Here is a 27,629-nt window from a genome sequence, read left to right as displayed (position 1 = left end):
GATCCTGCTGGACTTGTATTGTTGCAGTGCAGGGAGATATAAATACTCAGACAGCTTCCTGCTTCGCCCCGCTGGGGTTCAGTATTACAGCCGTCCCAGCTGAGCACACACCCAGACACAATAGGCCGGCCCGGACTGAGGGAGGCCCTCGTGGAGGATTAACCCTCACAAGGTGAAGGAGACCTTCGTAGTTCTATTCAGAGCGTGACCGAAGGACGGACACAGAGACGGAGAGTCAGTTGTGTTTTAAAATGACACGAGTTAATGAGGTCATGAGAGAATAATCTCTAATTTCAACACATCTGAAACTAAACTCTGTTCCTATGAGTACTGCTACTATCTACTACTACTACTCCTACTACTACTACTACTACTACTACTACTGTAGTACTACTTCAATGAAGAACTCTTGAACTTGTCTCGGACTTAAGACTTGACTCAAGACTTGACGTTGGACTTGTCAGTTTTGACTGAAGTTTTGACGTTGGACTTGCCTACTACGGCTCTTGTCACCACAGACAGATAATACTGTGACTATGATTATTTGTATCACTGCTGTTAATTATATTTCTGGTCTTTTTCTATGAGCTGTTTTCGGCAGCAGTTCTTGTAATAGCAGTGAAGTGGTGAAAGTACGGGTCTGCAGGTTGACGATAACTGTGATAATACAGTTGTGGTTACAGACTCAGTCATATTTTGACTGGAATTAATTTGCCAAAAAAGAGACAAAACTTGCATTTAACAATGGCATTAATATCAATATGTATTCATATTTATTTTTCTATAGCTGTTGCGATATATTGTCACCATTCCTTCTTTTGGCCTCAATATTCGTCTCGTGAAAATCTGATATTGTGAAAGCTGGAAGTAAAAGTAAACATATTCAGGAAAATTCTCATCTTCTCATCAGAATCTGAGAAGGTAAATAAAGTGAAACAAATAATAAAAACCAGAACTAAACCAGAGAGCAGCACGTTGAGACACAGATGGATTCAGGTAACTGTTGGAGCGTTTGAAAACAAAGACGTGTGAGACATTACATCATGCCATGAGGGTGAAGGAGCAGCCGGCCAGCAACAGAAACAAACGTGGGTTTATGAAACACCAGCCGAGCCTGTAAAGAAGCTCCAGAGCTGCAGCAGCATGGAGCCGCGCTGGAGGGGAGGACAGGACGGCCTCTCAGCACATGTGATGTCTCTTTATTTCAAAGCTCTCACACCCTCAGGGCTTCACTTTCAGAATGGGAGGTTTTCCCAACTAGAAAAAAAATAAGTGTGTTTGGTAAGCCCCTGGAGTGTTAGTATTGAAGGATGTGAGAGAAGAAGAGAGGAGGCTGGAGGAGTCTCTCTGTCTGTCCTCAGTGATGCTTTTTTAATCTTTTTATTGGTGAGAGCTCCAGGAACAGTTCAGGGTGAGAAGCAGGGCAGGAAATCAGCTGATACATCTTTAAATCTCACGATTAAAACCAGCCGGGATAGTCAAATCTTCAGTGACAGGGTATCTCAGTGACGTGCAAATAATAAATAAAGAGTCAAATATAAAAACAGCTCTTTTTCAAATGACCTTCTGGTGAATGGTGCTTTGTTTGATCCAAACTACTTTATGTTTCTTTTATCGTTTTTGTAAATGTTTTTATTGTCGCTGTCGATCCACCAGACTGAAATATCTCAACAATTAGTAAACTGCTGTGACAGACATTCTTGGTTTAGATTTCTGTTCTGGATTTGTATGAAAATTAGCACATATGTGAAGAAAATAATGCCTCATCTGCAAGAACATTCCCACAAAAAATGAGCAGAAGGCAATTCACATATATATTTTAAAAAATGGACACAAAGATCTACCCTGGAAATTAAATTAGAACAAGTGAATGAATAAATTACAAAGGAATAAAAGAGTGCATAAAGAAAAACAAAAAATGTGATGTTCCCATTCATGAATCTATCTTAAAGGAAATATGATTGTTTCACAAATCAAACACACCTTCATCATATGAATTAATATAATTGATTTATATTTATGTCAATCATTTAATATATTTCTGGCGTGTAATTTAAAGGTTTTCAGTTTTCAACATGTGACGAGGAGGATTTTTGAGCTTGTAACTGCATTGTTTTACCTGAGGATAAAATCGTCAACTTCCATGATGAAATGTCAATAACATGTATATGATATTTATTTATTTACTCTCACAACAATGATTGCCTGTCATTTGCAATAAAAGTCTTCTACCTCAGGCTCCATCTGAAAATGCTCATTAAAGTAAAAAAAGAGAATCCAGAGGTATAAAGCGATAAAACACAACATACATGACATATAAAATAGAATAATATTTGTTTATTAATTGAATATTTGTGCACATGAGGGACTTTGATTTAAGGAGTTCCTTCAGGTTGAATGAAGCTTCATTCATCACACCTCTCAGTTTCACAGGAATCATTTAGTCGCCTTTAGCTCCACACCTCAGCAGAGAGCGTTACATTTATGATGCTTATGATTTAATGTGTCAGACAGTGTGTGTACGTTTTGCACCAGATGCTTTTATATTCTCATCGAGTTCTCTCATTGCTGTGAATAAGCAGCTTTGTCCGGGGAGATTTATATTCAGACATCATATTCATGCATCCAGCAGACAGTGACACAGAAGCTGTGGCCATCAAAGAAATGTGAAAAAAGAATATGTATAGCCAGCGATGAAGAGCTGCAGAGAGACTTCCGTCAGAAGAGGAAAAATAGCAGATTGCAGATAGCAGATCTTCAAAAGCAGATTGATTATCTTTGGAGTTGTAGGAAGTCGCTTCTGATAAAGCTCGACTTTTAAAACTTCTGTGTCCTCCAGCAGCTAAATGAGGTTCCTTCCATTGCTGGACTTCATGAGGATACCTTACGTTCCTACATGTGTCTCGTGTTTGTTCCTCAACACAAACATTCACTCTCGTCTTGTTGCTGCTGTGATCAATGTATTGCTCTTACTTGTTGAATCTCAGCTTGTGCTTCCACAGGAACTATGTTTTGTTCCTCTTATACTCGCTCTAATTAATGATGAAAGAATAAAGCTACTTTAACCTGAAACTCAACTTCTGCTGCTGGTTGTGCAGAGGCACCACAAACATCCTGCCTTGCTCAGAGGAACCTTGTCAGCAGAGGTTGAACAGAGCCGCTGCTGCTGCTCTCATCCCAGTTTGACAATGTCGTGTTGCAGCTCCACAAACTTTGAGGCTGTGAGAGAACCGAAGGATCTGGATGCATGCTGAGAAAAGAAGAAAAATACGTCCTGTCAGGATTTTACAAACCAGAAAGGTGTGAAACATGAAAGGCTGACAGAAAGTGAAATATCTGCAGATTCCATATGGAGGTGCTGATGGTGCAGCGTCTGCAGCAGGGGTCGCCTGTGGCAGCCACTGACTGCACTGCATGGGCTCTGTAACTCCTCAAATAACTCACACACACACACACACACACACACACACACACACACACACACACACACACACAGCAGAGACCGGTCCACCGTGGACAGACCCAGATCCGATTTACACTTTGTTTTTGTACGGATTAAATAAAGATCAGTGAACTTTAGAGGTGCTCGTAGGTTTATTTTGTTACTTCTGGACAGATCCAGGCTAGCTGTTTCCCCCTGCTTCCAGTCTTTATGCTAAGCTAAGCTAACTGGCTGCTGGCTGTAGCCTGATATTGAATTGACTGAGGCATAAGACTGATACTGATCTTATTATCAAACTGTCCACCAGGGAGTGAATACATTTCCTTTAAAAAAGACTTAAATGATTCATTGATTATGGAAATTGTTGTAATTTACTTTCAAAGAATAATTGATTGATTTGAACCATTTCAGCTCTAAAATACAGAATGTTTTTTCACGAATGGCGTATAAATACAGCTGCCTGTACATCTCGTTCTTTAGGACAGTTGTCCCTGAGCTACATTGCTCTCTGGTTTCTGTCCCACTGCTGCTGCTGCTCTACAGATTGTTCTCTGTTTCCTCTCCTCTGGTGTATTTGTCCCTGTGGGATTGTTACATCATTGGTGCAAAATGGCAGCTGAAGAAAGAAAGAAGCCATGACCTTTTTTTAATCCTGACACGCTGAAACCCAAACAGGTTGAATCGTTGTTTTACATTTTAGATTGCAGAAACATTTTCTGGTATCAGATTCCAGAGTGGCTGCTGGATACATTTAGAAATGAACAAAGCACCAAAGGAGACAGACACAGAGCATCTCCATTAATCATGTTTTCTTCTTTGCAGATTTTGACTGTTTCGGGAGATTTTGCAGCTTTTTCTGAGAGATTTAAAGCATCATCAACGTCGTAAGTTTTCTGCTTTATAAGTCTTTTGATTCCAGTTTATCCGTGGGTTTAATTTTAGATGTGTGACCCATCCCCGCTGAGTCTGTTCACTCTTATCTGGGTGAGTCTTTCTGAGCTCTGAGGCTCATTAACACAGCATTGCACTCGAGGGAGTCCACTGGAACGAGCAGCCCGTATTGATCCCAAAACCCAGAACAACTGAAATATAAATGAAGGAGTTTCACTGAGGACTCCTTTGTCCACCCACGGCCCGTCGTTATCTAACAGTGGCTGCAATGTTTCTCTTCATTACTGTCAAGTTTTATTATTACAAAACCTGATCAGAATTGGAATGGCTTAATTTTCTGATGACAAACTGTATTAGATATCACAAAAGTAGGACTTTATGGTGATAATAACAAACTGAACCTGCATTCCCTGTTGAGCAAATTAGCTTTTTCTTACAGGACATTCTACATAATTAAACAGGTTTTGCAGAGGAAAAGAAATCTGCAATATAATTACATCACAGACAGAGTGTGTAAGACCGAGAGAGGGATTTTAATTTTAATTTAGATGCTTTGGCAATATCTCTCATCTAACATTCATGCCAATAAAGAAGATTATTGAAATGGAGAACAGACACACAAAGACAGAAAGAGACACATCAGGATGAGAAAGACACAGTTATACAAAACCATGCAGGGCCTTAGTAGACCTGGAGGTGCTGACTGTCCTCCTGATCGCTTCACACACTCAGATGCAGGTCACGGTCTGCTGAAGCCAACACAACCACATCATCTGCAAAGAGTCGAACTCTGTGGTTCCCCCTGACGGCACCTTGAGATCCTACCCACAGAATCAGTGACAAAGGACACCACCCACCGAAAACCTGTTTCACTTCTTGCCAAGAATACACAGAAAACTCTTTCAAAAGGTCCGAATATCTCTTACATGACTCCCCACGGATCACATGCCTTCTCCAAGTCCACAAAAATGAAGACTAAATGGCCAAAATCCCTTGAACCCTGAGATGGAAAAGAGGTCCACTGTTCCACAACCAGCATGGAATCCACACTGCTCTTCCTGTTATATATTATACTACATACCTGATGAAGATATAAACAAATACATCATACCATTTATATACCTGATGACAGTCAAGCAGACCGTCATTGAAAATGAACAAATGCACCAGCAGCAAGCAAGACAGCTTGCAGGTTTGCACATCTGTATTCAAGTTGTGTTTTTCTTCCTCAGGTGAGCAGATATTTTATATTCCCAATTTAATTATATATGCACCAATAAAGCACATTTAAAAAAATGAAAATACAGCAGCCTCAAGACACCAAATCATGAGTACAGGCAGTGAATAATAATAATTAAGTTTACCCATTAATAACTATAATACATAAACAATGCACAGAGATTATGGGCAAATGTTTTGCCCTGAAGCCTCTTCGTGGTTTATTCTGACTCTGCTTTGAACAGTGAGCACGTTGATGACATGAACTATGCCTCTGTGAACTTGTGGAGGGCTTTTGTGTTTGTTTTGGGACATTTTATGTACTAAATATGAATTATTAGAGTGGGAGTCAGGTTGGCTGATGAGAGGTGGTTGTGCATTGTTGAGCATAATGTTATGTAAGTTTGACATAATATATACAAAATATTTGAGGGATTTTATATGTTTTATGTATCTTATGTTGATGTCTGTCTGTGTTCTATATTTAAATGATCCTGAAGGGACAATAAAGTTACATTTAAGTTGCCTCCCTATTGTATTTATTTTGTCTTACAGTAATTTGCTATTGTGCATGTCAATAAAAATAAGAAAAGATAAGATAAACCTTTATTGATCTTCAGAGGGGGAATTAGGATGTTGCAGCAGCACAAATACATAAACAAGTACAAGTACATAGAGAAAGGTAGAAAATAAAACAAACAAATAATTGGAAGTATATGAAATAAAAATGAGAATAGAATAAAGGTAGAAGGAACAATCGGTATAATGTAAGGGTAAAGTACAGCAACAGAGAGAGAGAGAGAGAGAGAGAGAGAGAGAGAGAGAGAGAGAGAGAGAGAGAGAGAGAGAGAGAGACAGAGACAAAGACAGAGAGAAAGAGAGAGAGTGAGGTATATAAGCTGAATGGAGAGGTAGAGCGACATAGACTTAGAGTGAGGGGAGTGGTCACTGAATATCACTCTATTGTATATAGTTATTCATATTTTTGCTCGTTTTTTCTTATTATTGTGTTGCAATCTTTTTTAAATCTCTGGTACAATAAATTCCTTCGGGATTAATAAAGTTGTTTTATCTTTTATATAATGAATAAAAAAAGTAGCTTACTATTAATATAATTACTTTATATTTAATGCCACGTATTTGAATATATGGCGTTAAGGGACAGACAGGTGTGGAGCGAGAGAGAGAGAGAGAGAGAGAGAGAGAGAGAGAGAGAGAGAGAGAGAGAGAGAGAGAGAGGCTGAATGGTGAGGTAGAGCGACATAGACTTAGACTGAGATGAGTAGAGGAGAGAGAGAGAGAGTCGCCATTACTGCCTGGCAGTGCTGCTGAGAGGGGAGGAGGTTTCAGTTTACAGGCGCATACCACACTGAACAACACTGAAATACACCTAAAAACACAGGCTAACCGGCCGTCGGACTACACCGTCAACCGAACCCCAACTTCGGATCTTGTCGGACACTAACAGCCGCAGATTGTGGATTTAAATTTTCTTTTTTTTTGCCCTGTAAAATGTGGGAATGCTTTCTCCTCTTTTTTTCCGTGGTATGTGGATTCTGGGAGCGACCATGTTATTAGGTGGGTAGGGGAATGTATTTTGGACTTCCATTAGCTTTTTCTTTGCTAGCACTCTTTTTTTTTCACGCGAAAACCTGGGCCCTAAAATTACGAAACTGAGGTGTGACAATAACACGAGTGTGGCTTGTTCTAAATTAAATTAAACTCCATTAAACTGCTTTTCTCCCCGAATGGTAGGCTCGGTTTCGTGTTACTAACGCTATAGCTAGTTAGCTAACGTTACTACCCATCAACCCCCACTTTTTTGGCATGCGAGGCTAACATAGCTCGGCTAATGTTAGCTAATAGGGATTTTGGGAAAGGTGTTTTTTTCCCCTTCTCTCAGGCCGGGTTTCACGTCCTGTTCCCCGGAGAGGAGGGTAATAAATACCGTATCAAATGCTGTGGTTGCGATTGTTAGCTACGGTGCATTGACGCATTAACATACACGTATGTTGGTTTAATTTTAAACCGTAACTTAACTCATTAACCGGAACAATAATTCACTTTAATTCACCTCTCTTTTTCTTTTTTTAATGAGTTTTTTCGTGATTATCCACCCTTTTCAGTAGGTTTCATTCTCACGGATCAAACGGAAATACATAGAATGTTAACATTTTAACGACACACTAACATCCGAGTTCAAATCCTTCACACTGTGCTAGCTTTTTATCCACTGTTTCAATGTTTTTTTAAACCTGTTCCGAGTTTATTTAGAAGTTTGCTGGGTTGCCAGTTTTCTGTGTCCAGCTCGTCAGTCAGGTCAGTGGGTTTGTCCTGCTGCAGCTCTGTATGACATTTAACCAAACTCTCTTTAAAGGGTTCGTCCGGCTTCTATCTTTTTCTCCAGTCCTCTGAGTCTCTACATATATAAAACATCTGCCACATTCTTCAAACACATAGATTGTTGAAGGCATTGAGTATTCACGAGGTTCTTGTTAACAATATTGAGTTGGATGTTCCTTATCAGCTGTTACGCATGTTATTCTACATGCATACATGTGTTGTTGCCCATTGGCATAACGTGTAGTATTCAGATAATGTGTGAGAGGAAATGTTTAGCATTGCTTTTCTTGTCGTCTTGACAAGAAGCTTGTAGCTTTATCTGAATAGATAATCTAAAAAAAGCTTGAAGAAACCGGACAATAATGCATATTGGCGTAAATATGGTGGGGAATATTTCAATATATGTGTCGGCTTCAACAAACCACACAAGGATTGATTCCAAGGACCTTTGTTCTGAGTGACTGCAGGTCCGATGAGTTGGCCTATAAACTGATTGTTACATCATCGATACCTCAGGAATGGGAAGTCAGATGAGTGAGACTCTGCTTCAGGTCTGGACCTGAATCTTGGAGGGGGGAGGGGGACGAGCCAGGTGCTTCTTCACATAGTTTTGAATTAAAAATCAATTTATTCAAAAGCTTTTTGCAGCGACAGAGATGTTTTGTTGAGAAATTGCACAGTGAATTTGAAAATAATAAACTTTCACCACAGCAGATTTCTGCATATTCCACATATAATAAGACGCTCTCAGCTCTTATGACACACGTGAAGCAGACTGGCTGAATATTTGCGGATACATTTTGACATTTAAGAAAGTTTGAGTTGTCTCTGTGTTGTGTTTTGTTGTATCACAGCTGTAGTTTCTCTCACAATGAGGTAGCTGACATTTAAAACCACGTTACGCAACCCAAAAAAGCTAGCAGCTGAAAAATGAAACTGACAAGTAATGGTGAAAATAAATTAATTGGGTGTCATGATGGGGAAAGATTGTAATGTTTGAATGAATCTTTCTCTCGCGCTTTGCTTAATAGGAGGCAGTTTTTGTTGTGCACAAGATCAGAATTGGTTCTGGGGAAACATAATGAGTCAGTGGCGCCTCATTTACAGTCGATTGACCTCCTTTCCTCTGCAGGAGTCCTGCTGAAAAACATAAACAAGTTAATTTAAAAACCAAAATCCCAGCTGGGTGCTGCTTTAGAAGGTCCGCCATCCCTGGCTGTGTGTGCTGCTTTAGAAGGTCCACCATCCCTGGCTGTGTGTGCTGCTGTGTTTCAGGCTTAAGCGCATTTAGTCATCTCTAAAACCAGCTTGCCAAGTGATACCTTAATCCCCCCCCCCACATCCCCACAGTGAATAGACTAATCATGATGCACGAGGCTACTTTTAGCTATTACAGCCCAATTACAACACTACAGCCCAAACTACATTTGTGCTGCAGTGTTTTGCAGTAATAAGGCTCCAGGTCTTATACAGTAAACTAACTAACTGCATATCAGTGGCACCGCTCCTCTCTTCATACATGTTAACATTTATTCAATAGTCTTGTATCGACCCTGTGTGTAGACAGCGGAGCGATAGACTTGGATTCTGGCTGACAGAAATGCAAAACAGATGTTTGGATTCGGGTGACTGATCTGCTTAAACACTGGTGTTTTGGACGGAGATCAGGGGGAGGAATGCAGGGCCGTAAGAAGCGCTGGGTTAGTCGATCAACACAACATTAATAGGTTTCAGTTGTTGCAATTGATGGCCTTCGTCTATTGCCAATGAGTGGCTTCAAGTGTTTGCTAGTGGCAGTGAGAGGAGAGACTCGTGTACTGTTTAACATTAGAAATGACAAGATTTAGGATTGTTTGGCTGTTGTTTTGAAGGAGTTATTAGTCTGCTAGTTTCTGATCAGTGTGCCATCAGTCAGTAATGGAAATACCTGACTTGTGGGCATTAGTGTGTTTGTGCACATCCACAGTGCTTCACCTGTTCATGAGCTCAGGTGACTTCCTGCTTGAGTCAGGTGTGGCCCTTGCAGCAGTAACAGGAGTCATTGTAGGGCCTCTTGGTTAGATCTGTAAACCTGACGGACCTGCTGGTCCGTTTGCTTAATGACTTCATCTAATGTCGTGGGTGTGTTTAAAGGGACGCGGAGCTCCTGGTTGGATGCGCCCAAATTACAGATAAGCTGACTTAACATTTAGGGCTCATTTCCTGCAGGCCATTTCCTCAAGTTCACCGTCATCTGTGTCATCTCACAAAGAGGGCAATGGCTGTTTGATCTCTTTGTTTTTATATAATGTTTCCTCCTCGTTTTTAGACTTCTGCAAACATTTCCATTAATGTTGCCTGTTTCTTAAGGTCTCTGTCCCCCCCCCCCCCCCACCCCCCCCACACACACACACACATGTGACATTATCACCGTGGCCTTCATAAACAGTCGCAGGGGGGAAACCTCGTTGCTCGAGTGGTGTACCGAATTCCTTCTCTGGTGCAGTTTCTCATCAGGCTCAGCATGCCGCCGCGCTGCAGCGAGCGGTTCCAGCTCACGCAGGCAAATTCACTGGCTGATTGCCATCGTTCTGTAAAACACAACAGTGACTGCAATTCTCTCTGCAGCTATCGCTTATCAGCCTCTAGTTAGGTTACGGACGGGCTCAGGCTCATTTGACTGTGGCGATCTGAAATGATAATGATTGAAAGGTCCATCAGACACCAGAGTTTTAGTTTCTACAATCTGTTATTGCTGAATATTGGTATTAACAGTGAAACACTTTATTTCCCCTTGTTGTTAATGTTGAATAGATTACGAGCAAGCAGCACAATTATTTCATCCCACAGATCATAAAAAACTGCCAATTCGGATTAATAATCGGAGACGAAATGTCGGGTAAAATATATATTAGTAGATCGGCGGGCCCAGTCATCAGGATTATACGTTTAGCCCTAATCATGTAGCCGTGATGATGACGGATCTGTGAACTGATTTATTTTCTCTTTTTCATTCTCACAGCGAAGCAAATCATTTCTAGGTCAGTGGCTGTCAAAGGGCTGGAGTCGCAAGCCATTTTTATCCTGCCTCGGCACAAATTGGTTGAAAGCGCTTATTTTTCTCGGCCCGTGATTTAATTACTCTCCCTTTCTCTTCTATACGTTTTATTGTCACACTTGATTTTTGTCTTGCAGTTTTTTAATAGAAATGTTCCTGTTTAAAAAACAAATGCAGCTGGCTTCATCATCACATTAGTTAAATTACACACCTATTGCAGTGTTTTCAGACCAGCGCATTCTTGTTCTAATACATAAAAGGCAGATCAAAAACCTTTTGTTAAGATATTACCATTTAAGAGGGATTATATTGTCCTGCACAAGTGTGATAATGTGTACCTTTGTGTTCATTCCTGATAACTCCGTGTAAAGCCTGATTAACATGTCTGATTTGTTGTTTTAAATTCACAGACCGTGCATACATGTACATGTATGTCCCAGGGGGGATATGCTGCCAAACAAAAGCTAATTATATTATTTGTGATAAGGAGACTGAAGTGCTCTGAGGACGAGTCAGTGCCAATATGTTTTTGTTTGTGTTGCCTTTATCTCTTCCTAATTGTGAATTCCATGTCTTGCAGGCAGGTGATAAAAGGAGAAGCCGGCTGTTCTATCCCAGCTTAAAGAAGACCCAGGATAGAAGCTGAGAGAGTTGGAGGGGGATTCGCCACTACCAAGGGAAAATCAGGATGAATGTGCCTCTGTACCACTGACGAGCAGAACTGGAATGATATCTTGACCCTTTTTCCTGGAAGTGACCAAGTTAGCGATGAGCGGGGGAATATAATGGCCAAGAACAAGGATGCGCGGCCCCCGTCATTCGCCATCAGTGTGGTTGGCCTCTCGGGGACGGAGAAAGAGAAGGGGAATTGTGGCGTTGGCAAGTCCTGCCTATGCAACCGGTATCTTCGCCCCAATGCCGACGGCTACTACTCGGAGCACACCTCGGTGCTGAGCACTATAGACTTTGGGGGACGTGTGGTTAACAATGACCACTTCCTGTATTGGGGGGAGGTGTCCCACCGAGGGGACGACGGGTTGGACTGTAAAATACAAATAATCGAACAAACGGAGTTCATCGATGACCAGACGTTTCTTCCGCATCGGAGTACGAACCTGCAGCCGTACACCAAACGGGCGGCGGCAACCAAGCTCCAGTCGGCAGAAAAGCTTATGTACATCTGCACGGACCAGCTGGGCTTGGAGCAGGACTTTGACCAGAAGCAGATGCCCGACGGGAAGCTGAACATCGACGGCTTTTTGCTCTGTATCGATGTTAGCAAGGGTTGCAATAGGAAGTTTGACGACCAAATGAAGTTCGTCAACAGCATCTACTCCCAAATTGTCAAGTCAAAGAAGCCCATTGTGGTTGCTGCCACAAAATGTGACGAGGGTGTGGACCAGCACCTGAGGGACCTGCAAGCCTTCGTTGCCAGCAAGAAGAACCTGCAGCTAATCGAGACGTCGGCGCGCTCCAACGTCAACGCAGAGGTCTGCTTCAACGCCCTCATCCAGCAGCTGGATAAAACGAGGGGGAAGCCAAAAACTGTGCCATACCTGGAAGCATATAAAGTGCAACGGCAGCTTGTCGCCTCAGTAACGGATCGATTTGAGAAATTGATAGTGCACACCGTTAGGGATTACCACATCACGTGGAAAACGGTGATCAATAATATGAAGGGCCAGCCTGACTATGACCAGTTCATCACCTTAGAGGGCTCCAGGAAAGCACGCAACATGTTCACAAAGCACATTGCACAACTGAAGCAGGAGCACATCAAGAGGCGGAGGGAAGAATACCTGACAACTCTACCGAAAACCCTTAACAACCTCCTCAATAACCTGGACGAGGTCGAACACCTCACTTGGCCCGAAGCACAGAGTGTGATCCGGAACCGGCCGGATTTCCAGTACTGGTTTGTGGTCCTGGAACAGACGCCGTGGGATGAGACGGACCACATCGCCATGAGTGACCGCAGGATACCCTTCGACCTCCTCGACACGCTTGACGGTGAGAGAATTTACCATAACCATGTCCAGCACTTGCTCTCGGAGAAGAGAAGGGTGGAGATGAAGGAGCGGTTCAAGAAGACGCTGGATAGGGTTCACTTTATCAGTGCAGGGCAGCCTTGGGAGGAAGTCATGTGCTTTGTCATGGAGGATGGGTCCTACAAGTACATCACAGAATCAGATAGGAGGGATGTTTACTGTAGACACCAGCAGGAAATAGTTGAAAGGGCCAAAGAGGATTTTCAGGAAATGCTTTTTGAGCACGCTGAGCTATTCTATGACTTGGATCTGAATGCCACCCCCAGCTGTGACAAGATGAGCGAAATTCACTGTGTGCTGAATGAGGAGCCAAGATACAGAGCACTGCAGAAACTTGCCCCAGATAGAGAGTCACTCCTCCTCAAACACATTGGGTTTGTTTACCATCCCACGAAGGAGACATGCCTGAGTGGGCAGAACTGTGTGGATCTGAAAGTGGAGCAGGTTTTAGCAAACAGGCTGGTGCAGCTCGACCACGGTCGCTCTAATCTCTACTATAGCAGTGCCAACATCGATAAGATCAATCTCTGCCTCCTGGGAAGGGAGGGTCTCTCACAGGAACTAGCCAATGAGATCCGAGCTCAGTCCACAGACGACGAGTACACCCTGGACGGTAAAATTTACGAACTGGAGCTTCTGGCCGTGGATGTCAATTCCACGCTGCTCTTCAGCCACACGTGGGTCACCACCTTCAAGCCACATGGCTGCTTTTGCGTTTTCAACTCCATCGAGTCCCTCAACTGTATTGGAGATTGCATAGGCAGGATCAGAGCGGAGATGGCACAGAGTCGGAGAGATAGGTTTGCTCAGCCGCTACCTTTCATTCTAATCCTGGCGAATCAGAGGGACAGTGTTTGCAAAAACATACCCATCCTGAGGCACCAGGGCCAACAGCTGGCAAACAAGTTGCAGTGCACTTTTGTCGACATCCCCTCCGGGGCCTTTCCACGTAAATTCACAGAGTTCCAAATTAAGCAGGGTCTCCGCGCAGCGCTGGATGGGCTAAAGCATAACTTTGATGTCTTGGCCCCACTGCCCTCTATCAAAGACATGTCAGAGACGGACCTCAGGATAGTCATGTGCGCCATGTGCTGGGATCCTTTCAGCGTCGACCTCATCCTCTCGCCTTTCCTGGACTCGCATTGTTGTAGCGCGGGTCAGCCGGGCCAGAGCAACACACTGATACTGGACAAGATCATCGGGGACAGCAGGAGGAGGATCCAGGTGACCGTCCTCTCCTACCACACTGCTATCGGGGTCCGCAAAGACGAACTGGTGCACGGATACATTTTGGTCTACTCTGCCAAACGCAAGGCTTCTATGGCGACCCTGCGGGCCTTCTTGGCCGAAGTCCAGGACGTGATCCCCGTCCAGATGGTGGCCATTACAGACAGCCAGGCAGACTTCTTTGAGAATGATGCCATCAAGGAGTTGATGACGGAAGGGGAGCACATTGCCACAGAGATTGCCGCAAAGTTTACGGCACTCTACTCGCTGTCGCAATATCATCGGCAGACGGAGGTTTTCACACCCTTTTTCAATGAAGTGCTGGAGAAAAAGCCGAACATTGAGAGCTCCTTCCTGTATGACAGCTCGTCACGTGAGTGCACCACTGGTGCCAGTGAAGACGTCTTCCCCACCTCGCCCCATAGCCACTCCCCGGCCTACAACACCTATTACCTAGAATCTGATGACGATAACGAGGCCCCACCACCGTACAGTCCAATAGGCGATGACGTTCAGCTTCTCCCCACACCCAGCGAGCGGGCCAAGTACCGCATCGACCTAGAGGGCAACGAGTACCCGGTCCATAGCACACCTGTGGGAGACCATGAACGCAACCACAAAGTGCCTCCACCTGTCCGGCCCAAACCACTGCTCCCCAAACCTAATGTCAAAAAGCTAGATCCCAACCTGCTTAAAACCATCGAGGCTGGCATGCGAAGCAACCGCAGGATGCAGCGTGGCCCAATGACGCACAGCGAGGACGTGGATGCGTCGGACAACTATGCAGACCCCGTGGACACCTTGCTTAGGTCCAGGGGCTTCCACAACGACGACATATACGCTGTGCCCGATGATGCACACAGTCGTCTGGTCAAAGTAAGAAACTCCTTCGGTGGGTTGCATGTCCTCCACGGAGGAGGAGAGGAAGAGAACGGATTCGACAGGAAGTGTCAGGCCGGACGGCGGGGGTTGAAATACAAACATCGTTCTAAAATCCTGTTCAGCAAGACGAAGGCGTACCAAAGACGATTCCAGTCCGACAGCGATGGGGAGGAGTCGGGCCCCGCCATGCAGAAAAAGAAAAAGGGAAGAGCCCACCGGGGCAGCGAGGAGGACCCGCTGCTCTCCCCCGCCGACCCCTGGAAGGGCGGGATAGATAACCCCGCCATCACCTCGGACCCAGAGCAGGAGGACAAGAAGATGAAGAAGAAGAAGAAGACGCCAAAGGAACCCAAGAAGGTGAGTCTTCTCCGCCATGAATCTTGACGTATGCAGAGATTTAATGTCAGGTCAATTGTATCCACTTTGTTTTTAGCAAACAGGGGAGTTTAAAAGTTATCTTTACAGAGCAACAAAAGACAGAAAGAGATGTTATAGCCGGCAAGACACTGAGCCAAAGCTGTTTTGTTTTTTTACAAAGAAAGCTTCAGTGCTTTGAATATGAGCGAGAGAATGAAAGAGTGTGAATGAGAGCAGAATAGATTGTGTACAGTAATGTGTGGTTGTGTGCAGATTTCTGTTTTAATCGGCCCGGGACTCATAGTGAGAATAAACTAAGTTGATAAGTGATTGATCTGACCCCCTGCTGAAATGGTTTATGAGCCTCCCCACCTTTCAGGCCCCAGACAACCAATAAAAAGCTTGATAAAGAAGACGCACTGTTACAGACAGTCTGTATAATCTCAGAGCAGAGGCTGCATCTGTGATAAGATGTCCGCTTATCCTTCACACCAGCTCTCTAATGGCTTGTCTGAGGCTGCTGAGCGCACAAATACATAAGCAACAAGCATTTAATACAGCCACTATTATCGAAGACAAATACTGTATGCACACACGTGGCAATTCAGCTCGCACTTTCCTGTCGAAAAACACTCATGCAAATGAAGACAAATCAAACAGCTTTTGAATAATGCAGCTAAAAGCAAACATTCGATGACAGTACGCACACCAGTCCTAACAAACAGCTTTCATGTATATTTGCATAAGAGATCCATACATGAAATCTAAAATAGCAATAAGAATACTTCCATTTCTAAAGTCAGTGCTCTGAATGGATCTTCATTATTTTCCCTTTTTATTTTCTATAACTTAACTTGAGCCCTGCATGAATCTTAGGCAGCAACATCCGATTGAAAATGTTTGCAGTCACTTGAAATAACGACTCCACACCAAAACTGTGTGTAGCAATTGCAACGTCACGCAAAAACAATCACAGCGTGCATGATCTGTCAGTATCCCGTTGTGTCTGCAGGCGAGCGAGCTCGCATCAGATAATAGTCTGCAAAATCCGTGTAGGAACAGCCGCCGGCGCTACACGGGCGTCATGAATGCAGGGCATTGTTGTAACATTCAAACTGTCTTTGATAATCAGAGAGGGAAAAGCGAAAGGGCAACCACAAGGTACAAAATGGAAGGTGTTTAGTCGCCGTCCCGAAGGCGCTGTATGCATGACAACACTTTGATGAGCAGAGGATTGTGGGAAATCAAAGCCGCCTCGTTACTCGTCCCAGCTTCAGTCCTAAATAACGGTTTTGTCTTTTTTTCTTCTCATCTTCCGCCACATGAACCTCCCTCTGGTATCTCCCTCTCTAACTATCTGTCTGATCCATTCCCCAACTGACCTCCTCCTCGTCTTCTTCTTCTTCCTCCTCGTCGTCTCTATCTTCTGCCTCTCGTCATTTCTGCTCTCCCCTGTGTATTTTTCCTCAATTCTTTCTTCTTTCACTCCTTACTCCATCTTCTTTCTATCTCTAAATGCTCCTCATGCTCTTCCTTTTTCTTATTTTTCCTCATCTTCCCCTTGTCTCCCTTTTTCTTTCCTGTTGTCCCTTAATATCGTCCCTACCTACTCTTCTCTCTCCTCCATCATCTCTTTTGGATTGTTTCCTCTAATTCTGTCCCTCAATTTCCCATTTCTTCCATTTTTACTTCCCCTTCATTCCTATTTCCTCATTTCTCCCTCCCTACTTGCCTTCTTACTCCTTTCCATCCCCCTTTCTCCTCTGTGCTCTCCTCTTCCCTTCCCTTCCTCATCTCACCCCCCCCCCCAACACTTTATAGCCAAAATCCTCCAAGCCCCCGAAGCCTCTGTACCCCCCGACCAGGAGAACCTGGGAGAGCAACTATTTTGGCGTTCCCCTGCAGAACCTGGTGACCTCGGACCGACCCATCCCGCTCTTCATCGACAAATGCGTCGACTACATCGAGCGCACAGGTGAGTCATTGTTTCCATTGTTTTCTCTCTCTTCTTCTGGTCTGATATCTCACTCTTCTTCTTCTTCTCTCTTGTTGTCTGTTTTCCTTTTATCTCCTGCCTGTGCGTTCAGGTGCAACCGGGCTCTCTCTGGTATTTTGTAACTCTTGCAAAGTGAAACTAGGTTTGTTCTTACATGCAAAAGCTTTGTTGTTATTTGATGTGGAAATTCCTCTCATGTCTTTCCAAACGAGTAATGATGCGAGAGGAGGAGGAGGGACGGGGGGCTGGGGAGATGATTTGAGGTGGGAGTGGGAAGTGAATCTAAATTATTATAAGATTCATTCTCGGATCTGATACCACCCACCAAACATGTTTTGTCTGGTCCGTCAACCAGCCTGCCGGCCTGCCAGTCGATACAAGTCAATTAGAATTCAATGAGCTCTATTGGCACGCCATTTGATGTGTTGCCATAGCACTGCTGGAAAGATTACAAAATAAGATGGCGCAAGATTACCATGATCAAAAAAACTGATTCAGGAACAGCAGTGGAGAGATTTACTGAAGTACGTGTCGTCCCTTAATTAACCCAAGAAAAGAAGAACACGAGATACTCGTAAGAACATGTCAGGAAAATTAATGATGCTGAAATACCATCAGTTTAAAGTACAGCCGCCTAAAACATGTCGGCAGATAGCAGGAAAAAAAGCCACATTTAGCTCCAGCTTCTCAAATGTGATGATCTGCTGCTTTTCTTTGTTTTGTGTCATTGTGAAGTTAATATTTTGGGGATTTGGACTGTTAAATGGACAAAAAGAGGCTATTAGAATATGTTGCGCTGGGAAATTGTGGTGATGGTTGTATGCTTTATAATGAAAAGAATCGCTGAGTGCAACTGTCTGAACAGTCAGACATACTCTTATCCTAAGGGTTGCAAGTTCAAATCCTCAGTTCAAATTCAACTCAGAAACTTTAAGGAATACCTCAAGTACATCAAATACACTTTGGTTTGCTTGCACGTGATATTAATAGTGAATCTGAAATGTCAGTGAGAAATACGTTTTCTACACAATGGCATCCCAACAATGGTTAAGATGCAATGGTTAACAGCCAGCTACCGCGGGGGGGCGATGGATGTGTGATCTGTCATGCTTATAGAAGAAGTAGATGTTGTCACCATGACGTCGCTCGATGGTTTACGGTTTTGAAGCCCCCAGTTGGCCTTTTTTAGCCGTCGCCATCTTGGTTTTTGGAACCAGAAATGACACAAGAGGAGGTGGAGCTAAGTACAACCGAACGGGTTGAAGTTCGACACCCAAACCCCCAAATTTTGCTCAGATTTTATTTAGCTTGACACTCTGTGAATGAGTCTTATTTTGTGCATCAGCAGGAATGTAGCACAGCATTAAAGTGAAGCTCTGTTTATTTAAATATGAAAGTGCAGTAAAAATGTTCTTGAGGGACGACTTCAGTTAGATTCAAACCCCCAACCCAGACCCAAAACAGCTTCCCCTCAGCCCATTAAAGACCCAAACTCTTACTTTTATCCCCTCTCACCACTGAAATGAATATTTCAAACACATTTAATATTGCATGAGTTTGTTGCATAATGTAATAACACATGGTCCAGTGCTCTTCTTACAAGCCCTCGACATATAAATCCCTTCAACACGAGACTGAAAACACGTCTTATCACCGCACTCCCTTTACCGCTCCTCCTCCATATGTGCAGCAAATGTACACCACGAACATTAAAGGGAGCGTTTCCCGTGTTTCTGCCCGTGAGCGAGCTTCTGTATCTGAAGGTAGCGCTCTGAGCCTGAGCTCTCTTCTTCGGTCCGGTTCCGTTAATTCCTGTCCTGAAAATCCCCCTTCGAATATGTTTTGATATTCAGCTGGATCTACATGAGCCCCCCCCCCCCCCCCCCTCCGCTGGTGGCTGCCAACCAAATTTCGGATTAATCCCAGCGCTGTGTGTGTTTGTTTGTGTGTGTGTGTGTGTGTGTGTGTGTGTGTGTGTGTGGACGCCTGCCAGCTGACGGTGGTGTATTGGAGATTTCATGGCTAGTGCCGTGAAACCCTCTAAGACCAGACGGTTGGACTTAACCGCTTTCATTTCTCACCAGATGTAAAAAGTGTTGTTGTTTAAGGTGCTTTTAAAAGCCCCTCAGCCTGTTTCTCTGTCGGGGTGAGAGGACGGGGTTTGTGCAGTCTTTAATCTGCCTATAGAACATATCTGAGTCCATAGGTCAGAGGGTGGGGTCCTCCTGTGAAATGTACAGAGTGATGGTGGGTGTTGGTGTTACGCTCAGTCTTCAGTCTGCAGACATCCACCCTGCTAACGTCTGCTAACGTCTGCTAACGTCTGCTAACGTCTGCTAACGTCTGCTAACGTCTGCTAACGTCTGCTAGAGTAAGAGGCTGAACCCCCTGACCTCTGACCTCTGAGCGTGGTGGGAGGAGAGACTCCGTCCCGATGGGAACCATTAAAACTTCACCATGCTGTTGTGTTATTGCTGGTTTTTTTCCACATCTAACAGCAGACACTTGTCACTTTAATTGGAGGTCAGAGTCAACATGTTAGCGCTCTCCTCTCCATGGTGGACCGGTTCATAGTGTTTCTGTCTCCCAGAGAAATTACTTGTTTCATGGTTTGACCCAGCGTTGCTCTGGTTTAGACGTTCCTCTTAACATAAGAGAGGTTTGTTTTCGTTTGTTACATGAAGAAAAGGTCGTCTGTAGAAAACGTATTTTACAAAGTAAAGTTCAGAAAAGGCCTCGTCTCAGACAGTATCGATACTGAACCTCGGGCATCTTAACAGCTCTAGTATTGAAATGAATCCCAGCTCTCAGGCAAATATTCACATTTGAGAGGCTGAGACTGCTGACGTTTTGTTTTTCTGTTATTAAAAATCATTCCTGATTAATATGTTGTTGGTAGACTAATGAAATGAATCAGCTAATCGTTTCTAATCTACAGAAACATATTGAGTAGACGTAGCCACAAGCTTCAAACGTAGGTTTCATTTCTGTGGCGAGGCCACACTGCTGCCTGGTTCAGTTTCACCGCATGTAGTCAGCCGAGAGGCAGCGAGGTGATGGTGGTGTCTGTGGTTTCAGAGTGTGCAAAGACAAACTGTGACTTCATGTGAGTGTGGCTGTAAATGTGACTGAAGGCGTGAAGCTGTGGTGTGTGTGTGTGTGTGTGCTGGATTTAAAGCACGTCGCCTAATGTTCTCCAGGAACGAGCGAATTAAGATCTCGTCTGTGTCAGGCGTTTTGTTTTAAGTGTGGAAGTGAACTCTCGAGATAAAATGCTGCCTATTAAATAAGGATGATGTTTGTTCTGTTTCCTGCTTGTTGTCATCTTCTTTAGTGCGCTCCAGTCACCACTTTCTAATTATAACACAACTCACAGGCCACCCAGAGGGCTTCGCAAACCTGCAAAGAATAAAGAACGAACTAAAGCCTTCAAGGTTCCTGAAAAATAACAGGTGGCCTCAAAAAACGCCCGTTTTAAGTTGAAAGTGAGCAGCCAGATGTGTCAACGTGGTTCATCTTTGTGTCTGAGTGAGATGGGGACGTATTAACAGGGACACACATCCATAATGTCCTTCCTCTGTAGGTTTGTTCTCTGATTTAAAAAGAAAACATGGTGCTCGATGTTGGTGACGTGTTGGTATTCCTGTGTGTCTCTGTGCAGTAGATCACAGCTCTTTTCATGTGCTTTATTGTTAGGCTATCATAAGGTCTATTGTTGCTTTTTATATGACAAAATGTTTTTAAACTAATTAAATACTTCGATGTAGAACACAGAAGAGCAATGAGTTGCAGCAGGTTGTTTTGTTGCTCTGGTTGCGTCTTGTTGCGGTGATGAGGAATATCAGGTAGAGTACTTGTTCTGGATCCGAGGAAGGCTCACGTGTCTTAATTTGTCCTCCATTGTTGTTGCCGACATGAAGGATGTGACGCTTTGTCTTATCGTGTGTGTCCCGCCCCTCCTCCTTTGTGATTGGACGGCTGGGTGTAAACAGTGACGAGCTCCACGTTGTAGGTCAATAGCGTGGTTATTGCCATGTGTCGGTTATTGCGACAGAGTCTAGTATCTGATTCTTCTTCAGCTGACATCATCAGCTTGTTGGATCTTTTTATCTGCGTGTGCTCGTGTTCTGATCAGAGTGAAGGACTGGAGGTGAGATATCTGAGACACGACCTGGATTATAAGCCTTCACTGAGATAAGAAGGAACTTCATTGATCAAAGATTACAACAGAAGAATAAGAACAGAAACGATAAGAGGAAGAATATAGAATATGAACAATAGTGTAATAAGTGACATCACTGCAAAATAGAATAGAAATAAGAGTGAAATAAATAATAAATAACAAACACTAAAGGAAGTGAAGAAAGCTGCTGAAGTAAAGTGAGAAAATATGAGGTGAAGTATCCTGATGTCCTCTGTTTGTTCATTACACACACACACACCCACACGCACGCACGCACGCACGCACACACACACACACACACACACACACACACACACACACACACACACACACACACAAAGAAAATGTGAGAGTAGGATGAATGGGAAGCGTGCCAGCAGCCAATCAATTTCCAACTTGAACTCTCACTTTGGCTGATTCCTGCTGCGGAGCTCCGAGAGCTGCAGGCGGAGATATTATATATATATATATATTATAGAGAAGTGGAGAGAATGATTGACAGGAGAGGGAGACATAGTGTATACCCAGTACTTCTTATCTCCTGTCAGATGTGTTTTTGTACCTCTTATATCACTCTGAGCGCTCTCCGGCCGACCTTTAGGGTCCGCTCAATGACTACATCCTCCCATTACGTACTCTGAAAGCTATGAGTTATGTTTTATAAAAATCTAATTTCACTCCGGAGTAAATCCTTCTTTTCATTCTGTCAAAGTGGAGAGTGGTGATCCGACTTCTAAGCAGGCTGAAAATAGCCAATAATCAGCTTTGTATGAAGACATGGATGCTGAATTATCCTCCTGCAGAGCTCAGAGGAGAAGTTTAAAACCAGTCCGCTGGGTCCCCGACTTCATCCAGAGCCACACCAGCAGGGCATCGACAGTAACGGGTACTATTATATATATATATATAGATACATATAATTATCATATATATAATTATTATATATGACAGAGTGAGTGAAACACAGCAAATAAGATATTCAGGATGAAAGTAATATGTATTATGAGGACTGATCACTAAAACTAAAAATAACGTTTATCACAGCCAGAAGCTGTAAAAACGCCATTCCCGTCAGATTTTCATCTTTCCGTCGGTCCTTGAACACATCATGTGTGAGGAACGCTTCCATCAGAAAGAAACTGACTACGTAAACAAAGATCAAACAAAACAAAAATCAAAAACATTTTATTCTACATGTTCTCATTTAAAATCTCGCCACAAACAAACCGTTTCCTTTAACCAGATTCTGTGAAAAACATTAAAGTGTGAGCTCCTCTGTGAAACTATGAAGTCATGATTGATTCATCTGAGACAGTCATGTGACAACAAATCAGAGAAACTTTGACTGAACTTCAGGCTGATGAGCACAGAGCAGAGAGGAGAGAGGAGAGAGGAGAAAGGAGAGAGGAGGAGAGGCTGGAAGTAGAGGTTGTAAATATGTGAATAGTTCAATATATATGGAACCTCTATTAATTTTTCCAACAATGGTAACACTTTGAAAAATGTTGTATATCAAGATTATTTTTCCCACAATGTTTGTAAAATATATTATCCAAAATATTTAACTTGCGTTTATTTCTTTGATTATTATTTATGTCATGGTAACTGAGTTATTCTGCACAAAACACATTTTTCAGTTCTCTCTACTTTTACCCATTATTGTGCTGTTTCTATAGAACTGTATATATATAGTACATATATAAACTCTATAGGACTTTATATTGCAGTTTAGGTCAAGGCCACTGAGAGTGAACTGCTTTGTGTTTAGAGGGTTAATGTCAGCAAAACAACTCTAAACTTAATTAAAAAGACAAAAATGTTAGTAATAAATCTCTGAAGCTGATAAATATCTCTAAAGTGAAACACTTTGAAACACTGATTCTGTTATCGGGGGAATAAAAAAAACAAACTAAAATGAATAAAGTTCAAAGTTTGTTAAAGCCGTGTTTTATTCAGTCAAACAGCCGATGGAAGTTCTTTTGAAGAGCTCCTCTCCTCCCTCACATTATACTCAGAGCTGAGGAAGATAATAACCAACGGGACTTCCTAATGCATCAACATCAAAACGCCATTTAATCCTCTCTCTCTCCCTCTCTCTCTCTCTCATGTCTCTGGGGAGGAGGAGACATTTAATAAAACGTCTCTAATGGAGTCAGGCAACGAGGAGCTGTGTGGCTTCGTCGTCTGAAAGACTTCTTCTGCGAGACCCTCGGTCCGTCTAAAGGTTTTATTCTCAGACGCCAGACGGATGTTCGGAGAGTTTCTTATGTGTGTAGAGCGGATAAAAATCAGCTATGTGATGCCGTCTGCATTTCGGAAGCCAACAAATGAAATAGACGGCTGGATAGTTTCACATTTTAATGAAAATTTAAAGGCAGCAGTTTCATAAATACAAGATTAAAATATATGCAGCCTGAACTGGTGCAGACTGGAGCCTGGAGCGCGCGTGTGTGTGCGTGTGTGTGCGTGTGTGCGTGTGTGCGTGCGTGCGTGCGTGCGTGCGTGCGTGTGTGCGTGCGTGCGTGCGTGTGTGTCTGTGCTTTAGCCATTTTTAAAAAGATGTCAACGATTTTGTGGGCGAACAAAGAGGAAGAAAACAAGAGAAGCTTCGCTTACACTGCTTTGCATTTCCAGCTTTCAGATATTTTATGAAGCGTTTTAGCATCAAGACGAATGGAGGACGAGAGAGAAAAGCTGTTTTCCATCCGAGGAGACACACAGACGTTGTTTTATTTGTTATAAATAAAGAGAGATGTATTGTGCTGCTGGTCGGCATATTAAACGTGAAGAATGTGCATCAGTGAGCACTCAGATCATTATTCACTGCTGTGCTGCGTATTCATTAAACGGTTTCAGGAGGAATATTCAAATCAAAGGTTTGCATATTTATACTTCATTTTAATGCCAGAAAGGTTCAGATAATCTATCTATTGCTCCCTCAACAAACAGCTGAAGACGGACGTCCTCGTGTTGCATTCGAGGACAGTTGGACGATGAGACTTTGTGTAAACAAGAGTCCGTCCTGTAATCAACGTATCCTCATACAACGAGTCGGAGGATTTCTGTTGCGCATTTTCCTACGAAATCCAGCAACTCGTGTCAATTTCTGCTCGTTACGTGCAGACGGTCTTTTCAAAAATAAACTTCCGTCTTCACAGGAAACTCAGTTAAGGTTTAGGAGACAAAACCGTTGAGGTGCCGTTGCTGACGTACGCAAGTTACGTGACAAAAACGTCAACGTTGACTTCTTGTTCCTGACGGGGAACGAACACATCGGCCTCCTGGAGTCCTCCACCTCCTCCACCTCCTCCACCTCCTCCCCGAGTCGTCTTTTCAAGTCTTTAGACGACTAATCCATGATTACATGAACAACATATTTTTCGTAGGTATTGCTATGAATGGCGGATGAGACCAGCCTGAACCACGTTCGGCTCCAGCAGAGTTCCTCCTCACTAAAGAGGTCGTTTCTCATCCAGAGAACGTGGGCAGGATGCCTTTAGAAAATACCTGGTGTCACCTTCTCTACACTCACTATTATAAAGGAAGTCTATTTACTTGAGCTTTCATTCCTTCTCTCTCAGGAGAGTCATCAGGTCTCCTTCATATTGGCTGCTGGTAGAAACTGGAGCTTTTTTCCCGGCGTTGAGCTTAATGCTGAAAGTACAGAGCAGAGATTGGAGCTCCTGACCTTGTGGAGTTGGTAAAACGTTGGCCGTCTGAGAGCCCGATCCTCCTCGCTGCTGCGTTTTGCAGAAATGTAAGGTCAGGACCCGTCACTGCGCTACAAAGAGAGGAATCCAAGGCAGAGGCACGCTCAGTCCTCCAGAGACCACCAACAAATCCTCCTTTAGATCTCATTTACTCCGACACACGTTCAGAGAATAAATGTGAGGCTGACGACATGCCGGAGAACCAGGCAGGGTTCATCTTTGGTCACTCAACACTTTGATGTTCCTCCAATCATTCAAAGAGGTTCTTATGCTCCTGACTGCTTCATATCCGAGAGTGTGTGTGTGTGTGTGTGTGTGTGTGTGTGTGTGTGTGTGTGTGTGTGTGTGTGTGTGTGTGCGTGCGTGCGTGCGTGCGTGCGTGGGATGGTCCTCACTTGTCTGTGGCCTTCTTGTGTGAAAGAGATACTCTCTTAATTCACTAATATGTTGCACAGAACATAAGTCTGCATGCAGAATTGGCGGCCAGTTGTCATTTAGCCACGCCCCCATTTCTCTATATAAGGAAGTCCAGCAACACGAGTCAATTTCTGCTCGTTACATGAATCCAGTCTTTTTAATAAATAAATGCAGCGACAGCACATCTGACAGACATTCACATTAGCAATATGCTAATTCATTGTTTGTGAAGGACGGGTGTGTGTCAGCATGAACCACGACGCTGCAGAATTTACAACATGTCGACGTATTTAAGTCCAAAACTCAAGTTTATTGTCGTGTGCGCAGTTAAAAACAAGTTGTGTTTCACTTCTTAATGCCGTTTATAGAGGACACAAGTAAATAAATAAAGAACATTATGTACAATATACAGAATAATAACATAAAATGGAGATAAAATGTTTGTGTGAGAAATATAAACCCATGCAGCTCACTTGGATGCTGTACTTCCTTTGTTGATGTGAACGCTGCATATTAACACAACAAACATTTATTCCAGTTGTTCTTGTATTTTTCATTCACACACAAAACATTTCTCCACCAAACCAGGAAGAAGAAAGTCTTTCACTGGAGCCGCTCCGATCAGTCCCAGCAGGTGTGTTCTCCTGTTTATACGCTGATAAACTGGAACCTTTGACCGTTTCTTCTTTTGTTAGCGGTGTCGTAACTGAAGCTGAGTCACGGCTAAAGTTTCCCAACACTTCAGGTGTCTGAGTCACCGGCTGCTGTCTGACTCTCCTCAGAGAGACGAACTGGAGCTTAAACCGCATGAAATAAACCTGTGTGTGTGTGTGTGTGTGTGTGTGTGTGTGTGTGTGTGTGTGTGTGTGGGATGTTTGTGGTACAGGTCTCACAGAGGTGAGGCTGCGTCTGGGTTGTTGCGGTTACAGAGGATGTCAGGGCTTTGACACGTGTGTGTGTTGCATAACAACCTAATTTTAGGCTCCTGAGTGTCTCGACTTGATTAAGTTTTTAGTTCAGTTTTTCCTCTTAAAATTGAAGCACATTTATCTTCATTTAGCACACACACACACACACACACATTCTGCATTACACCCTGCTCCCTAGCTTGTAGTCTGAATCTCTTCCCTTTGGATTTCCTGCTCACCGACTCCGAGACACCAAGAGATAGGAGAGTGTGTGTGTCCTCCAAACTTTATATTCCACACTGTGAACTAAAGCACTTCAAAGTATCTTCCACAAACTGTACATCTCTTCCACCTTAAAACAGATATGGTTTTTCATGTATTTTTTCACATTTGTTATTGTACATTTCTCTATTTCCTATCATGCGTTTTGACTTTTGCACCACATGCTGGCTGTGATGAACAATTCCTTTGTTTGCTGAATGAAAGAAGAAGAAGAAGAGATTCCCTTCATCTCAGTGTGGACACAGATCCTCATGAAAACCACTCTGCGGATGAAGTCTCTCGCTCTCTCACTCTCTCACTCACTCAGTGTTCCTTAAAGTGAGGGGGGGCAATGTGAGGATTAGATTAGAGCGATGGGTTTTGGCCTCCAGCGAGCGTTTGTGCAGCAGCAGAGCATTATGGGGGACAGACGAGGCTGGTTTGAGCCGGGCCGGCGGCTACATCAGGGAGGCAGAGTGTGTGTGTGTGGTGTTAAGATGGACTAGTGTGTGTGTGTGTCCTTGGGGCAGATTGTGTGGAGAGAAAGATGGAGGTGAGTGCGATGCCACCTGGCTCCGAGGCAGTCATCTGGTCGAATGGGGGCTTGTGTGTAAATGTGTGTGTGGCTGTGTTTGAGCAGTCCAGTCGTCCATTAGTTTACCTTGAAAAGCCCTTATGTTGCCCTTCTCTCTCTCTCTTTCTCTTCTTT

The 27,629-nt window shown here is 43.5% G+C and overlaps 1 protein-coding gene across 2 annotated transcripts in view; it reads left to right on the top strand.

Annotated features, from left to right (window-relative positions):
• The first annotated feature begins 6,901 nt into the window (after nucleotides 1-6,901).
• arhgap5 (Rho GTPase activating protein 5) overlaps nucleotides 6,902-27,629 on the top strand; it is a 37,152-nt gene continuing 16,424 nt past the window's right edge. Inside the window, exons 1-3 of one of the 2 annotated variants that reach the window (XM_079286398.1) lie at nucleotides 6,902-7,096; nucleotides 11,512-15,445; nucleotides 17,267-17,420. In XM_079286398.1, the coding sequence (XP_079142524.1) occupies nucleotides 11,624-15,445; nucleotides 17,267-17,420 (3,976 nt within the window). In that variant the 5' untranslated portion in view covers nucleotides 6,902-7,096; nucleotides 11,512-11,623. Of the gene's footprint in view, nucleotides 7,130-11,511; nucleotides 15,446-17,266; nucleotides 17,421-27,629 lie in introns of both variants that reach the window. The other variant, XM_079286397.1, reaches the window with a different exon arrangement.

The sequence above is a fragment of the Melanostigma gelatinosum genome (genome assembly GCF_949748355.1).
Source record: "Melanostigma gelatinosum genome assembly, chromosome: 16".
Taxonomy (NCBI): Eukaryota; Metazoa; Chordata; class Actinopteri; order Perciformes; family Zoarcidae; genus Melanostigma; species Melanostigma gelatinosum.
Note: the sequence above shows the minus strand (reverse complement) of the source record. Positions and strands in the feature narration are given on the sequence as shown.